Source organism: Lepidothrix coronata, unplaced genomic scaffold, assembly GCF_001604755.1.
Source record: "Lepidothrix coronata isolate B3197 unplaced genomic scaffold, Lepidothrix_coronata-1.0 Scaffold151, whole genome shotgun sequence".
In the NCBI taxonomy this organism is placed as follows: domain Eukaryota; kingdom Metazoa; phylum Chordata; class Aves; order Passeriformes; family Pipridae; genus Lepidothrix; species Lepidothrix coronata.
The window spans coordinates 1,668,668-1,686,695 of record NW_016690331.1 but is presented as its reverse complement, the minus strand read 5'-3'; the positions used below and the strand labels follow the sequence as shown (position 1 = coordinate 1,686,695).

Here is an 18,028-nt window from a genome sequence, read left to right as displayed (position 1 = left end):
CCCTGCCCTCTGCTTTCCACCATTCCCCAGCACACACACGACCTCTCTATTTTTAAGCGAGATCTGGAATCCATCCTCCCCTATCTGGAGTGCGGTGCCAGAAAGCCGCTCGTGACGCAGGCTCTGTTTATAATTGTGCCCCCGGGTTTTCCTCTTATGAACAATGCACACAAAACACTTCCCTGCAAGGCTGCTCTGGACCAAGCAATGTCTGTCAGGTTCCAGGTACCCCAAAGCCCAGGAGACCTTTAATGCTTCACAACACGGACTCTGTGTCCGTGCCTGCAGAGCAGGCATGGGGATGGAATCCTCCATCTCTGGACGCCTCGACTCTTTGACAGCCTCATGCCAAAGAGCTGTGGGAGCCCTGCTCTGTGGTTACTTATTCCAAGGACAATACAGTAATAAAACTAGAAGCTACAAGACTGGGAATAGAATTTCTTAACTGTTCTTACAGAGCACAGTGCAGATACAGATCTAATTAAACTAGAAATTAAATACCATATTGCAAACTCTGACTGATCTTGCATTGTTTGGTCCATTTGCTATGAAGGCAAAGCGATGCCTCTATTTTCTGCACCTCATTTGAGGCTTCTGGTGAGAAGAGTCCTCTCACAAACAATGAGCCTCTTCTAAAAACAAGCCAGCAAAAAAAAAGCCTACTCTCAAATTTCTAGCCAACTCAGTATGGAGTGGGAATACTCCACTCCCCAAGGAGGTCTTGGTAACAAGAGTCCACTGGATGTCAAAGTCTTGCTGGCAGAAGCCCCACGATTCAGGAAGAGTGAAGTAATTCCATGTTAATGGTCCTTGAATACGGTTGTAGTTCTTCAAGCCATCTCCCCACTACGTGTCACATTCATACTACAAAATGGAAGATGCAATTCACAATAACAATTACAAATAGCATCAATAAAACCAATGGGAATTCATGATGGGACTCATATCTATTCCTAGTACTGTCACAGAGGGGACAAAAACATCTGCTCAGCTGTGGAGAGGAAAAAGCAAAGTGTCATCTATTCAGCCTGGTACTGCAGGAAGAGTATTAACAATGCCAGAAGTGAAGTTACAGTCTCAAATCAGGAGGGTCACTCGGGTGCCTCGAGCACTGCTCAGAGCAAAACCAAACAGCAAGGTGGCTCTGAATGCTGCCAGAGACACTGTGAGCAGCAGCGATACCAGCAGGGCAGAACTCAATTGGTTTTGCTCTGTGCCTGGTTGGGAAACCTACAGGAAACTAAAGCAGCAGCAGAGAATCCATGGCCAAGACGCAAAAAAGCTACAAAAGCACAGGAGTATGTGGAGCTGCGCTCCCACAGCAACACAGGGAGTGCAGATGTGCACCTACCGTCAGGAAGCTCCCAGATCTGTGCCAACACATCCACACTCGCTCCAGGACACCTTTCCACCACTCATTCCCAATATGGATTTACTATGAATAGTATTTCCCACAGAGAGAAGAACCAGGGTTTTACATTTATTTCTTTACAAGCTGCAGCACAAGAAGGTAATACCCTATTTAGAACACTGGTAGAGGTAGTAAGAGGCCAGGTTTAACTTTGTGCACCTTCTCTGCACTCCAGTCATGCAGCGTTTGATCCACAGCAGAGACGGGAATATACTGTGTAAAGAAGAGGTAAAGCAATACTTGCTGATACAGTGCAGGAAAGAAATAAATCAGAGAAGCATAAGCAAAGCCAGAAAGCAAAAGCAGATTTAACTGAAAAGTTGTGAGGGGGACAATTTTAAAGCCCATATTGGGGGGATGGAGGAAAACCAGCAATCCCCACTGACTACACATCACAGCGTAAGTACACACTACACATGAAGACACCTGCACTATGTGTGTGCAGCAGTCCTGCACGCAGGTGTAACAGCTGAACTCCCACATTTACAAGACAGTGGCCATGCTCGTATTTCTGAGGTAAAAGCTTTAAGGAGAACAACTCAACACTATTTTAAATAAACTCTTTCAAAACTTTGCACTTCCGTGTGGTCAATGTCAAAATGTCACCCCAGCCTTGAGCACAGCCTAACTCACACCACCGAATGCAGCACGTTCGTGCCTCGTTCAGGCTCACCTTGAGCACAGCCAAGTGCTGCGAACATTCAGCTGGGCTCAAGCCAAAGGTGGCTGCAGGTACATTAAGACACAGGGCATGTGCTGCACAACACACTGACAAAGGGCAAGGATTGGGAGGTAACATGTTCAAGCACAAAATTAAGGCCTAAATACAAATGACTCCTATTTTGCACCAGCACATCTGATGACAACAGCCTAGGCCTTTTACTGAAAGAATTGGAAATAGGAATGGGGAAAAGCACAGTTTTCATTTGTGAATTCTTGTTTGTTTCATTTAAATTGCAGGTGTATCTTTGCAATGACCTCTAATCATTTATTCCAGTACAGCCAGAGCTCAGGTAGTTTGTGATTCTGTGCAAGTTGCATGGCCAATGATTTCAAACAGTGCTCACACATGAGGGATTTCTGCTGTTAAGTCTCCATCACGTGTCTTCCCCAAAGCCTGGGTCTTTGCTCAATTCATGTCAGCACCTGCAGTGTCCAACAGACAATTGATATTCCAGTGTTAGCCCAGCATGTTCAAAGAATTTCAGAAAATAAGGAGAAACATATTTCTGAAACTCCACTGTCCAATTAGAAATAAAGCCAAAATATTTGAACTGCATGTAAACTTGCTGTCAGTGAGTTATTTACCATCTTGACAGAGCTCTCGCTGTTGACAATACCACTGAAAACCACACATTGTGCCCAGAGCTCAGAGGTTTCTGCCCATGTAAGACAATGCATTTCTCAAGATTCCCAATGCTCTGTGTACAGTGGAGAGGGATGATAAGCCAGCAAAGATCACACAGTGCTGCCAGCACTTGTTTAAACAGGCTTCCCATCCAGTGGTCCATCAATACAGGAACACTCGATGCCGCAGACTTATTGTCCAGGTCTTTAACTTGCATCTCAGACTCAGAAGGAAGAACACAAATCCACATCCAGGCACTTGTAAGAAGTCCAATTTGCAGAGCCATCAGCAACTGATGGGCAACACCCACAGCTGGACACATCTCCCCATGGCCCCACTGAACTCTACACTATAAATAAATAAATGACACTGATTTCTAAGCTGAAGGGAGATCTAGCTACTGTAATCTAAATGACCCAATGCCAAGGTTTCTGCAGAAAGGAAGGGGAGCTTTATGGAAATTTTCACCCCACCCCACACCGCATTGTTCTCTCAAAACACTTTCGATATCTCCTAGGCCCTGAATACAGAAAAACGTCATCTGCTTTCCACCTTTGGCAAACATTCCGGTTGAGAATCCTCACAGACTAAGCAAGGAAGTGACAGGTTTGGAGAGCAAATGATCATCAGCCTGTCAATATAACACAGGCCAGGACTGGAACAGAGGGTGAGGAATAGGGTTGGCCACACAGAGCATGTCAGCAAGATATCTGACCAAGCTGTCACTGGGTCACTTTGCTGTGTGATTTCACCAGCAGTCACCAGCTTACAGCACATCCAGCTGAGCCAGGCTTTCCACTGCCTCCCTACAACAAAGAGCTGCAGCCCCCCAGCAGCACACTCCACACCAGAACAAGAGATGCAAGGAAAAAAAACAGACAGGAGGAAAAGCCACTGGCCACAGAAGGTATCAGCTGAGAGAAGGATTACCAGGGACGAGCATCAGCCCATCTGATACTCCCTCAACATTTCCACCGCAAACACCAAGGCATGGACGCAAGGGTGCTGCTGTTGGCTGCATGCCCAACCTCCTGCAGCCCCCAGGATATCCCGAGTTAGTCCAGGCTAGCACACATCTCCATCACGTCCTTAAGGACACACCCTCCAGTTGCCTAAGGTGCCCAGGTGATTTGGGGAACACCTCTGAGACCATTTTCCCCACAGCAATAACTACAGTAAGCTCCAAGGGCCAGTTACACAAGTCCTGCGTGACCTGCCACATTTACTTAAGATGCTATTAGCATGCCTAAATTAGATTTTCAGTTTGAAACCAATTATATTTATTTGATTTCGTGCCAACATCCCTGCCTAATTTAAAGGGCACTGCAGCTATGCAGTGTTAATTCCACATGATGGAAAGCAGGCTCAAACATCTCATTTCCAAACACAGCAGTTTTAGTGGAGAAGGTTCATCCTTCCCTTTTAATCACTGCCAGTTGCCTTTATGGTATATGCAGCAATGTAAATATCATGCTGTCTGTCATCAGGTATTACCAAGGCTCAAAACATAGAGCTGGTATAGTAGCCAAGCCAGCGCTCTCCTTTCTTCCCCCCCAACCTTTATCTCTGAACTCTGTCTCAAATGTAATTGTCAGCTGTAGAGGATATTTTATTTGGCCAGGATTCCACTTAACAGAACAATCTATCTGCACGCAGTGCAGATGTTTGATAGTACCATGGTTATTTTATGTAAATAAGCTTTTAAGTATCAGATACCTCCTCTCTCGAAGGCTATTATCCTTTCTTTTCAGGGAATATCTACTAAATATTTTCCATATTTATTAGTCTGTTCAGCACACAAGATTAGCCCACTGGTTCAAAATTACATTCTTTAACCAAGAGTAATGAGAACCATCCTGAGCCTTAGGATCTGGACAAATAACTGTGCTCAGGCTGCCAGTCCATCAGCCCCTCAGCTGTTCAAATAAGATTTGCATTGGTGAGTCCTTCAACAGGAAAAAGATACTTCATGCTCAAGATACTTTTCCCAGCAAAGCACAGTTTGCTGGAAGTCAATACCAAGGTATTTGTTAGCTGTTAATACCAAGTTATTTATTAGACAGCACTTGGTATCCACAATGACAAGTTTTACTTTAGTGAAGGGATGGAACTTACAGCTTCACCTTTCAACTTTCCTGGGGGAACCTTCTCACTCTCTACAACTCCCCGAAAGGAGGTGGCAGCCCAATGGGGGTCAGCCTCTTCTCCCAGGTAACAAGTGACAGGATGAAAGGAAAGGGCCTCAAGTTGCATCAGGAGAGGTTCAGGTTAATTATCAGGAAGAATTTCTTCATTGATAGGGTGGTCCAGCATTGGAACAGGCTGTCCAGGGAAGTGGTGGAATCACCATCCTGGAAAGTGTTCAGAAAACGTGTGGATGTGGCACTTGGGGACATGGTTTAGTGGTGGACATGGCATTGCTGTGGTAAGGGTTGGACCCGATGATCTTAAAAGTCTGTTCCAATCTTAATAATCCCATGATTCTACAATTTTTATGACTGCCTCGTATGGTGAGAGACAGAAAGGTTCACAAAGAAGTGGCCTAGGACATGAAGACATATAACACATCAGGTTTCCGAAGGACTCCATTTTCACTGACAGATCTTAAGGAATCACAGATTGGAGACTTTCGTAGTCAACACCTTTAAGGTTTGGAGACAGCAGGAACACCAAGCTGCAGCTCTCCTGTGCCTTCACAGGGAAGTGTCTTTGCAGATACAGCCTGAACATACAACAAGAAGTGTAAGAAAACCATGGAGCCACAGACACGTGCTAGAGAAGACAAGGCATTGTTAGTTCCCACTGTCTTAGGGAATCCATTAAGCAGCTGTTTCACAGAGCGATGACAGGGTCACAGGGAGGTTCCAGTGTTTAATAGAACGTGTGCCGGTAATTCCCCCATGTGCCCCTTCCAGCACAAGCGTTCATTAATTCAGTATAGGGATTATACAATTTGGCATCAGCTGGAGCACACAACTGAGCTCCATGACCCTGGGAGTCCTTTCTAGCACTGTCTCAGCAAAATAAGTGACAGTAGCTTTCTGGTTTTGTTCTGAAAATTTACATCATGAAATCCCTCCCTGTGGATTTTGCGGGGAAGGTGCTTACCCCATGACAAGAAGCGTTGTCTTTAATTTACGAGTTTTCAAGCCATCGAGATAAGCTAATATTGTGTTGCCTGCCTGAGGCTGGAGATGGCCTGAAATTCCCAACTGCAGTTTCAGCTGCCACACTTCCCTCAACAGGTATCAGCTCGGAGCACAACCAGCTAATTTTCTTAGGAAAAATATTCTCTAAGTGCTCTCATCCCACAGCCATTAACTCACTCTCTCACTTTTCAAATACCATCATTTTCCACTACTCCCTGCACTGTTTTCAAAGCTTCCTTTTCAGAAGAGCTGGAATAAACCCTGGAACCTAAGGAAATCACCCTGAAGACTGAAAATGAGCAAGAGACTAATTCAGACCCAATTGAAATTGAAAATGCACAACCTGTCCAACAGTAACTATGGAGCTTTCCTCCAGTGTTTAGGAAAACATCAGTTTTACAAAACATACGGCAAATTGCCACAAAATGCAATAATCTCACACCCTGACCACAAGCACCTCAATACAATTCCACATTCACAACTAGTTTTTTTAGACATTTTCCTACCTGACAACACTCTTACCTCTAACTGCAAAACTCTGTCAATTAACTGTACTCCCAGGAGAAAAACAACTTCAATTCTTCCACACAACAAGCCAGCAGAGGATACCACAGGACAAGCCACGTGCTCAGTCAGATCTCACCAGGAGCAAGGTGGGTACTCAAGGTCAAATTTTCACTCCACAGTTTTAACTTAACTTAATTCTGTGGATGGATGAAAAGGGAACACCATCCTCCCACACAGCTTATTAATAGCAAGGTGCTAGCAGGAAAAAGAGTCAAGTTTGCACTTAAATTACCATTCATGACCATAAAACAGTAAAATTTTGGCAAAACCCAAGGAGAATTTACTACAGTAAGAAATGATCACTGAAGTATTTCAACTCACACTATTCTTTAACAGCTGCTTGTGCCTTTTCTTTCTAGAATGAATTTACATAGGCTCATTTCCTGCCTACCCATTGGGGAGAATGCTATAAAGTCAGCTTAGCATGAAACAGTGAAACACAACAAAACAAGAATTTTTTCTCTCCCCCACCCCAAACTCTCAAGACAAAGAGGATAGAGCAGAAAACTGAAATCTGGCAGAAAATTCAAACCTCATTCAGAAAAGCTTTTCTGTATTCCCTCAAAAATGCATTTTAATTTGGCTGAGTTATAAGAGTTTGAAGGTGTTGTTTCACAAGCACACAGTACAAGTTGTATAAAACTGTAATGGATGGGAAGTGGAAGGAAGATTTGGCTAAAATGGTAATTTTGTGAGAAAGTGAACCAGTGCTCTGAATTTACTCTGTGTTTCATTCATGGGTGGGATCTGTGAAGCCTTTAAGACTTGAAGACAGTTGTCCCCTGCAGACTTCACAGAGTGCAAAACCAAAGAAGCCTTATAAATCCTTGCAAGGCACATTAGACTCTCATTTGGTAAAAATTTACACATAACCAAGTATTTTTTCCAGGATGGAATTTCTCGTAATGACAAGAAAATCTGTGTTAAGCAAAAATTTTGCGTAAGGTGATGCACACCAGGAAACAATCTTTAAGAACCTTGGGAAGTGGTCAAAGGACTTTGAAAAAAAAACAAACCATTGCTGTGGAGTAGTGGTGAAAAGAAACACTGGATTTTTATTTTTTGCACTCGGATCACCACAAATCCCTACCTCTTGCACTGTGTGACAGGGCCACCTAATACAGTTAAAACCAAGCAATATTCAGGCTGTGATGATCACCATGAGAACCCCACACGTGAGCAGAGTTTCAAGGCAAACAACACTCTCACACAACCTGAGGGATCAAACTTACAGCTGGCAGAATCCCACACTAAGGTCAGTCCCTTCGCTTATGTTCATGCACGAGAGGAACATGAGAGAGGCTGAAGCAGTACCACAGACCCAGACAGGTACCTGTACCCCTGCTGTCATTTAGCTGTAGTTACACCATTTGTTGAAGTGATCTTGTCTTACTCAAGTCAGACAAGTGTGATTTTGTTCTTAGCCCAGCTCCCTTCATTAGCATATGCATTATTTTGCATACCAGAGGCACCACATCCCTTCTCACACACCAAGAGCGTCGATGACCTTCTGATAAAGAGCCGGGACTGCCTGTCAGCCAGGGACCTAACCCTGTCTCCGAGACTTTCCCGTGTGGCTGCCAGGAAGAGAGACAGAGTTTCATGTGCTTTTTAGAAATGTCAAGGCTGAACTCCCTTAGGTGAACTCACAGGAAACTGCAGCAACTTTGAGAGCCAAGTTCTTCATATCTGCGTCTCAGTTGTTTGATTCTAAAGAGAGCACAGGATAATAGGCTCAACTCATCTGGAAAGTCCCGGCATCCTGATATTTCAAAGATTTTGCAATGCCAAATTCCACTGCTCCAACAGCTATTCTTCTACACCCACAAAGCCCTCAAGTCTGTCTCTCCCTATTAAGAAAGTTTAATAACACCGAGTTTACAAGCACTCCATTAGCATGTCCACAGCTAAATTTACTGCTGCAGAGATTTACGACGGATATCGTGCATTTCTGGGGAAATCTTCCAAGAAAATTCGACCAAGATGTAGTTTTTCGCAACTCGCTAACGCAATTAGCAATAAGACCCACTGTTATTGCCATCACTTTGGAGAGCTCCAACTTTTATTAAAAGATTACATCTCTAGACACTGGCTTGGTGGGCAAGCTGCTAACACTTGGAAAGAAGAGAGGTGCTGCCAAGTTTAAACAGACAAACATTCTGGGGAAGAGCTGGTTCTCCTCAAGATTTCATCAGCTGCAGAAGGAAGAAGCCTCCCAGGCGTGCATTTGTCAGCCAGCACATCCACCCCTCAGGTGTGCTCAGGAGCACAGCACAGCAAAACATCCAAGCACCAGCCAAGAGATTTGGATTAAATTGAAACTATTTAAATGAGATTATTGAGAAATGAAAGTGTTAAACATTAATCAGTACAGGTACATAACAGTACTGGATGCAACTGCTACAGAGAAACCAGTCACAGGAAAGTGCGAGCTACTTCCACATGAAGCATCCCACATGTTGATTTTTTCCTTAATATCCCAGAACAGCTGAAAGCAGTGGGATCTGTCTCTGCTCTCCCCTCAAAGCAGCAGGCAAGGCTAACAAGGATGTATTCTCCCCAGCCAGCCTCCTTCACCACTGCTTGGCTTTCTAAGTCCTCACTCCGCTGCTTTGTGCATTTTATCCTTCTTCCTATCGGGGCACAAACAACAAAAGCATTAAACAAAGACACACACACACCTTTTCTTCCACCTCCCCAGAGGTGAAAAGTGACTCACTTCAACCTTGTTCTAGTAGGGCGACAGTATCAAAGGTCTTACAGGAATGAGATGTGCCAAGTATCCAAAGGAAAGGTAGCCTGGATAGAGGAGTAGCCTGGCTATTCTGTCACGCTCAGGAACACACAAGGTATATTTGTCTATACTCAAGCAGCTGAGAAACTGGCACTGAGCATCTCCCACGACATTGCCCAAGCAGATCATATACTATGAATGACCACTCACACTTTTTTTAACATATCTACATTTGCCCAAAGTTAATTTTATATAAGCTTTAACATAATACAAAACAACAAAGGATTTTCTAGCAACTTTAAGTGGAAAAACGAGCACAAAAAGCAAGTCTTTAAACGAATTAAGCAGCCTGAATACTGGGAATACGGTGTAGGAATCAATTTTGCTCAGCTAAGCTAGGGGGGAGGAGTGGGAATCTGTGAGGAAATGCTAAAACAAAACATATGGCACCAAGACTGAAGCCTAAACACTCCATTTAGAGCTCAGGCAGATATATTTTATAGAGGGTAACATTTTTCTTGAATGGGTTTTAAACAGTCAGGCGTGTGAAACTGGGTGCAGCCAGCACACGGGCACCACAGGTAGCAACCAACACTGTGCTCCAAAAAAGAAACCTAAAAAGTTATCATTGGACAAGAGCCTCCCATTCCAGTATGGTTTTTACATCCAAAGACTCCTGTTGTACCTGGTGAGCACCTACAGGCTGCTCTTTTTCAATGGTAGTGCTTTCTCAGTGTGTGAGACAACTACACAAGCACCAGATGGGTGACCACAGATATTCTGACAAAATTTGGGGAAGTGGAAATTTTAATTCTAAGAATTTCCTCTGTACCTGCAAAAGAAAATTTCTCCCACGCAGGCCACATATGCTCGCATGCAGAGCTTGGGAAGAATGTGGCCAGAAACCTAAATATTCAACCCCAAAAGATCAACGTGTTCACAGGCAAAGCCTGACTCCAAAGCTACAGAAACTGCAGTCATTAAAAATCCTAATCATTCTGTAAATGGTGACTTCAGTTTTCAATTTAGGTTTGATTTCTGAGGGGATAAGAAACTCCCACCACATCTGTTCATGTAGCCTGCGCTGTCCTCATCTCGCTGTGAAGGAATCTGTCAGGGGAGAGAGGGCACAGGAACAGAGCACAGGAGCACTCCCACCACTAATTTATCTCCTGCTTCTGGCACAGGCTGTTTGCAGCAGAGGGGATGCTCCTAAATCAAACAGCCACAGCCAGCACAGCTCTCATCTTTCCAAAAAAGTAGCAAAACGAGAATGACCCAGTTTCAACCAACTTCACTACTGCTACCAGCATTTCCAACAGGAATTGTGAGATCCAGGGAACCCACGTGTGTGAGTATCTGATCAGCACAAGCAGCATGGGGTCGAATTTTTTTCAGGCTTCAAAAAGAAGACTGCAGTGATTTATATGCAATCCACGCTCAGAAGACTGACCACCTTCACAACCACCAGCACAGTACAGACTACATTCTGCTTTTTAGATGAAAATTTGAGTATCTCCAGAGGCCTTATTCACCTGCAAAATTATGGCTACTCTGAGGGGACATGTCACTGAAACGCTTTATAAATTGTTTCCTCTACCCCAGCTCCACTTTATCCTTTTTTAACTTGAAGTCAGGTTTTCATCCTGATCAAGGTTCCTTGATTCAATGTACTAGAAGTTATTTAAGCCTAAGGAAGCTACTCAGCAGTTATTAACACTAACCAGGCATAATCAACACAGATATTAATCCATACCTTTATAATGGCATGAGTCATCCCCAGTGCTGAGTAATCCCTTTTTTTATAGTATTAGCCAGAATCAGGAGGGCAGTTTTACAGCAGAAGTTCTCTTTGCAGATAGAAAACTTGCACCTTTAATTCCTGCACCAAAACAGTATGGAACCATCCACATCCAATAAAAGCCACATATGGCAATTTTCAGGCAAAAACAGCACAAGTTAAGGAATTAGACTACACATGGATTTCCTGAATTCCGATGTGGAAAAATAGCTGAGCTGGTAATCTCAAAATTTACTCTAAATTTTAAGAGTAGTGTTTTTTTTTTTCCATCAGGAAACAAGTTAAATCCTTTAAAAGCACCGGTGCAAGGTTCATCTCCTTCCACACCAGGACGCCTCTTTGTTCTGTGCTGAAAGACCTTTACAGCTCTACATTAGTGAAGAGCTAAAAAAAAAAAAAAAAAAAAAAAAAGGGCAACCCACCAAAAACCCCTTGAGGTTTACAGGAGACATGAAGCAGGAGGCAAGGCAGTCCAGCTCAGTTAACACAGTGACATTTTGTCCCACAAATCATATACGTGCTAGGAAACTTGCGTCACATCTCCATCCAGGCTGCTGGCAGACACACCAGTGTTTGAAATGAGTAAAGGGGGGGCGGGGGACAGGAAAGTTAAAAAGAGAAACCATATGTTTGCAATATACACATCTCAGTGTACGCTCCATCACAGGCCAGAATGCCAACACAACCCCTGAGTGAGCAGGCGACATCCAGAAACTCGGTTTGCAGAGGGACAGAGAAAAGATATGGAAGAAATTAAGTACTTTTTACTGATTCCTCCCCAAGTTCTGTCAGTTAACGTGAGACAACACATCTCTGTGCTCCTCCTAATACTCTGAGGTGGGACGTGGGTCTCCAGCAGCAAGTTCTCCCAAGAGCAGAAGTGTATTTACATTCCCTTTTGTTCCCATCCCACCCTGCTCGCCAGCTACAAAGAGGCAGATTGTCCATTCGCTCCTATCCTTGGATACTCAGGTCCAAATCCTCGCTTTGTGCCACCACAGCAACCCTTTGCAGGCTCTCAAAAGAAAAGGAAGTATTTCCTACACAGACAAATCCAGTTCTCTTTCCCCAGGAAATGGGTAAATGTTCTGCTCCTTCCTCCCCACACCTGTATCTCCTGATCCTCATGTATCTCCCGCTCCCCAAAGAGGCTGAACATCTTCCTCCCCAGGGCACATTTTCCAGAGAAGGTTTAAAGGGTTGGTCTGTAGGATTACACCTTCCCTGTCTTTACAGAGAGTTTGTCTCTTTCCTAAAGCACTGCTGCTCCCCCTAAGCAAAGGGAGAGGACAAAGCCTGATCCCACAGAGCAACAGGGATTTCCAGAAGGATTTCCCCCCCTCCACAGCTTTAGTTCCTTCCTACTTTTAAACAATGCCAAGTATTTAATCTCTTAAAACAGCATTCTCACAAACTCTCCCACCTTCCTTAACAGAAAACAAGCCTCCCCACGAGGCAGAGATGGGAAGCCTGGGCATGACAGTGCTACGTCATTTAGAAACTTCAAATAAAAGCACTCTCAGAGAGATTACCCCAAAAATTAACCTCCTTCCTAAAAGCCTTTGGCCAGGAGCCTGCCCTGCCACCTCCTACTTTATTTCGCGCCTCCGGAAAGCGAGACGAGAGGCACTGACCTTAGAGTCACCTGTGGCACCACCTCTGATGTGTCACACACTCGCCCCAGAGCAATATATCCCTCACACACACCCCAACGAAATGGTCGAGACAGCCAATAAATCAGTACAGCGGGAGGCCTTTGGTAACTGGGCAGTTTAAAGTGAAGACAGAGCGAGGAAGGAGCAAAAGAAAAAAAAAAATCATTTAATGGAGAGAGCAAGGGCTGGGGCCTCGAGCTGTGAGGACAATGAATGAAAACGCAGAGCAGCAGCAAAATCCCAGGATAAAAGGCTCGTTCGGCGGCTCTACCAAACCCTCCGCGGAGGGACCAAAGCAACGCGGGGCTCCGAAAGTGCTGAGAGAGATGTGACCGCCCCAAAATGATCGGGGCTAAGCTGCGGAGTTCCCTCCTGCTGACCCCCTCACACCCAAACCACGCTGTGGTGGGGAGCAGAGCCCCCCCAGCGCGGACCCCGTCCCGCTCCCCCCGGCAGGATGATCCGCACACCCCGCACAGAGGGGGGGGCAGAGATCAGGGGTTAACACCCTGACGGGGGGTGTCCCTGAGACCAGCCCAACCCTCTGCTGGGGACGGGGCAGACCCACGTTCCCCTGCGAGGGTCCCTCACACACGTCAGGAAGGGCAGCAGAGGGGACCTCCAGACCCTCACACCCCTCGGGGCAGGACGACAGACCCTCTCACACCCTCCCGTGGCTGAAGCAGGGGGTCACACAGCCCCGCTCCTTGCTGGGTGTGCAACAGGGACCCCCCTCAGCTGAGGGGTACCCCAGATCCTCACACCCCTTAGGGCGGGGGGGGACAGACCCCTCAAACCCTGGCTGAGGGGAAGGGGGGGTCACCTAGTCCCGCTCCTGGGCGGGGGGTGTGTGACAGGACCCCGCCCTCAGCACAGGGGTCCCCCAGACCCCTCGGGGCAGGGGAGACAGACCCTCCCTCCCACCCTCTTACAGCTGAGGAGGAGGGTCACCCAGTCCCACTCCTGGGCGGGGGGTGTGTGACAGGACCCCCCTTGAGCTCAGGGGGTTCTGACCACCCCCCTTCCCTCAGCGGAGACCCACACACCCCATCCCCTCAGCGAGGGGCTGCGCGCACCCCCTCAACCCCCTCCACGGCCGCTCACCGATGACCTCCTGCAGCTCGTAGTCATCTTTATTGATGGACCAGGGCAGCGCGCTGGGCTCCTCGGCCATGGCCGCGCCGCGCCCGCCGCCCTCCGCGCCGCGAAGGGGAGCGACTCTGAGGGGTGAGGGAGCGGAGAGGAGGCGCCGCGGATGCCCCGGCTACCCCTCCGAACCCCGGCCGAAGTCCGGCCGAGCCCCCTCCTCCTCCTCCTCTCCCGCCGCTACCGCCGGCCCGACTCCGGCCGCCGCCGCCGCCTCCACCTGCCCATGCCCGGAGCGCCGCGCGTCACCCGCGCGCGCCCCGCCCGCCGCGGCCGGGGCGCCGCCCGCCGCCATCTTGAGCGTGGCTCAACGACCCTCCACCCACCCGCCCGCCGCCACGACCGCGGCTACGCCACGTTTTGCTCGGTTCGCCACCACCGCCCTCTTGGGACGGGCGAGTGAGAGGAGCGGGGGGGGTGGAAAGCGAAGGGCGGAGGAGGAGTGCTTAAGGAAGGGAAGGGCGGGGATGCCACACACAAGATGGCGGCGGCGCGCAGCGGCCCCTCCCTCAGGCACGGGGCGGGAGGGGCTGGCGGTTTAAGGCGCAGTGCGGGCGGTGATTGACTGCCGGCTGCCGGATCCGCCGCTCCTATTGGTGGAGCGGCTGTCAATCAAGTGCTGCCCGTCTCCTGGGTCCCTGTGCCCGCGGGGCCTCGGGTCGGGGCTGGGCCCGATCCTGCCCTGAGGGGATCCAGAGCCCGAGGGTGGGTGTGGAGAGCGGCCCAGGCGCACATTCCGTGTTTAAAAATAATCCCCGGGGTGTGGCGGATCAAGAGGTTTGCTCTTCTCGCTGCCTCCGAGAAGGAGGCCAATATCATCTTCTATTCTCCAGTGTATCCTTCTGCCTGCTCCACACTGCAATTCCAGCGTTCTTGGATGTGACCCTACACGCTCGTGGGGATGTCCAGCGCTCTCATCCTGCGTGTGGTTCATGGCTCCGTAGCTGAAGCTTTGTTGTCTGCATACATTCAGGAGTACATCTGGTGGTCACTGGGGAGAACAAATTGGGATTAAAAGAGTGAGGAATACGAGGCTGAGTGGCACCATGGACCCACAAAGGCTGATCTGTGTGTGTGTGTGTATACATATCTATATATACTTATATATAGATATACACACACTTACATATATACATATATACATTTAAAATGTTTGCAAGTTGAAGATCTATTTTTTAACCCCAACATAAAAAAGAGATAAAACAGTATCCCACTGTCACCAGGCACAGCAATAACCATCAGGAGAACCGACTGGGAATCTCAGTATCAGGTTTCATTCTTCTCTGTTGGTCACTGTTCTTCCTGTGTGGCCTGATGTCAGGCACTTCTGCGAGTCAAAGAACATCAGTTATATGTATTTTTAGCCTATTAGGACAAATTCCTGAGATGCCTCTGGTGAACCAGGCTTTGTGGAGGGCCACTGCCAAAGGCATGGTCTGACCACAGTGTTTTCACTTGTGCACTAATGCAGGACACCAACTCCTTCCTATACCCTTATTTTGTGTCCTACAGAAGCCCCATAGCCCCATCTCACTCACTGCTGTGCAGGCACTCCACAACTCTGTCATAAAGCAATTCCAACTGAAAACCTGTTTGTTTTCCTGCTTGTGTGCATTAAACATTCCCCTGCTGAGCAATTTTTAGTATTTGCTAAATATGCTTTAATTACTGCTCAGAACTATCTCTGTGATCTTATAACCATGTTATAAAAGGAGTTTATATAGCAATTAAAAACAGCTTTTACCCCAGAGCACGCACTCGGGTAACCGCTCTCATATTTCTGATAGCTAACAGCATGTTAGAAATGGATCTGAGCCAGACATCAACAACAAAAAGAGACTTATAAGGTTAATTTTACCACAGTGGTTTAAATTAAGAACCATCTTTTGGATTCTCTGATTTTGGGCTGAAAATCCTCCCCCTGTAGGCAATGCTAAATCTCTGTTTCTTTAGACCACTGCAACAGGATTATGTCCACGATGAACCTTGTTCTTTAAGAATTACCCCAGACTTTGACTGGAATTAAAATTTAAAATGTGCACTGACAAGACCACCAGTGGCTACACTAGCACAGAGAGTTGAGTGCTGCATTTTAGTTCTCCAGCTCTGCAATGAAAAATGCATTTCCACATTTTTAACCCAAATCTCTCATTTGCACAGACTACAGCTCCCATAAATTTTGTATTATTTTTTAAACGAACTCAGCATTTTTAGTCCCTCAAAAGTCAGAGGTTGCTGTTTCATTCATTCAGAGGGTTGTTCCAACCTGAGTCTGTTGACGGATGAAAAAATGGAGCTGGATTCCACAGAGCTTTTATTCCTTAGCCAACTTCGGGCCTCCCAGCAGCACCTTCTCCTCTTTCATCGTTTCTGCTCATCCTACTTTTCCCAATTTGCTTTATTTTGCCTGCCTTGTGTAGGCTGTGAGCTCCTCAGGGCAGAGGCAATGCCTCTATTTATAAAAGAGCCCGTGAAGTGGTGCTGCTGAATCAAGTGCTCTGTTGGAATAACGAGAAATTTTAGTTGAAATCTGAAGTGGAAAAGCAGTTTCCTGGTGTATCCACCTCCTCCCTGGACCGGGCTTTAGGGGAGACCGAGAAGTGGAAAAACTCCAGACGTCTTTCAGGTGAAAAGGCTGGAGCCTGAGGAAAAAAAATCTCAAGAGCTGAGTTTCCTGATTTTTTTGACTTCCAGTAAAACATCACGGATCAGGGCAGGCAGTGCCCTCCTCCCATGGATTGGGCTGCAGAGTAGAGGCTTTCTCCTGACTCCTGCATTTCACTGATGTCCTGGGGCTCGTGTTCCACTGTGAATGGCCTTGGCACACCAGGCACATGGCACATGCTCTCACACAAAATGCTCCCCTTCTCGTAAGGCGCATGGTTTCCTGCCTTTCTGGGCCAATTACTTATTGTTTCAACGAAACTTACTGGCACTGTGCAGCTCTTTGCCTGGGTTTTCCGTCCATGGAATCTTGGCTGTAGTAAAGCTGATGTTTAATGCACAGATTGGTGGCTGTGATACTTGGCACACAGACATTACTACCTTTAGTACCTGGAAAAGGGTCCTTGATTGTTTATGGATTTTTATCAGCAGGTCGAGGGAGGTGAACCTGCCCCTCTACTCCTCTCTTGTCAGACCCCACCTGCAGTGCTGCCTCCAGCTCTGGGATCCTCGGCACAGGAAGGACATGGACCTGTTGGAGCAAGTCCAGAGGAAGCCACGAAGATGCTCCAAGGGCTGGAGCCCCTCTGCTCTGGAGACAGGCTGGGAGAGCTGGGGGTGTTCAGGCTGGAGAAGGGGAGGCTCCAGGGAGACCTTATTGCAGCCCTCCGGTACTTAAAGGGGCCTATAAGAAAAATGGGGACAAACTTTTTAGCAGGGACTCTTGCAAAAGGCAGCAGGGAATGGCCTGTCTGAGGGACAGTCAATTTAAATTAGATATAAGAAAGAAGTTCTTTATAATTAAGGTGGTGAGGCACTGGCACAGGTTTCCCAGAAATGTGGTGGATGCTCCACCCCTGGAAACATTCAGGGCCCGGTTGGACAGGGCTCTGAGCAGCCTGGTCTAGTGGAAGATATCCCTTCTCACTGCAGGGGGGTTGGACTAGATGGCCTTTAAAGGTCCCTTCCAACCCAAACTGTTTTATGATTCTATGATCATCATCACAAGATGAACATAAACTAACTTAATTCACACTTGGGTTGTAGAAAACTAGTTTAAACTCCAGTTCGTGTATCCAGGCCCTGCAGATTTCATCTTTCTAGTTGTGTAGCCTCTCAGATATGTAATTTTCTTCTTGTTAGGGTTGAAGTTGCTCTTTCAGCACGGCCATGCAGAGGCATTTGCTGTCACAGCTCAGTGCTGTTCGGGGCCGCAGCACTTGTTGGTTAAAGGCTCTTTAAGGCATCACAGACCTCTGTCTGTGAGTGCCTGTGCATTGGCTCCCACGGCTGGAGCAAACAATGGCAGTTAATGTGCCTGTGGAACTGCCTGGCACGGGCCTGGTTTGAGGGGAGCCCAACAATGCCCATTTTATTGCCCTCAGAGCCGGGCAAGCGCGTGTCGGCGAGCAGAATGCCTGACCTTGTTCCGCTGCAAAATCTGCCTGCTGTTCTTTCTTCGTGGAAACACTTCCAGGTTTATTGAAGGGACCTCACTCTATCGAACAGCAGCTGATTATTTCACAAAGTACAAGGCAGTTTCCTCTCAGTCA

At 47.0% G+C, this 18,028-nt stretch overlaps 1 protein-coding gene across 1 annotated transcript in view; it reads right to left on the bottom strand.

Moving 5' to 3' along the window:
• The window catches only part of OXSR1 (oxidative stress responsive 1), a 98,759-nt gene extending 84,836 nt beyond the window's left edge, over positions 1-13,923 (bottom strand). The window contains exon 1 of the mRNA XM_017828668.1: positions 13,770-13,923. Within this exon, the coding sequence (XP_017684157.1) occupies positions 13,770-13,839 (70 nt within the window). The 5' untranslated portion in view covers positions 13,840-13,923. The remainder of the gene's footprint in view (positions 1-13,769) is intronic.
• Between the last annotated feature and the right edge of the window lie 4,105 nt (positions 13,924-18,028).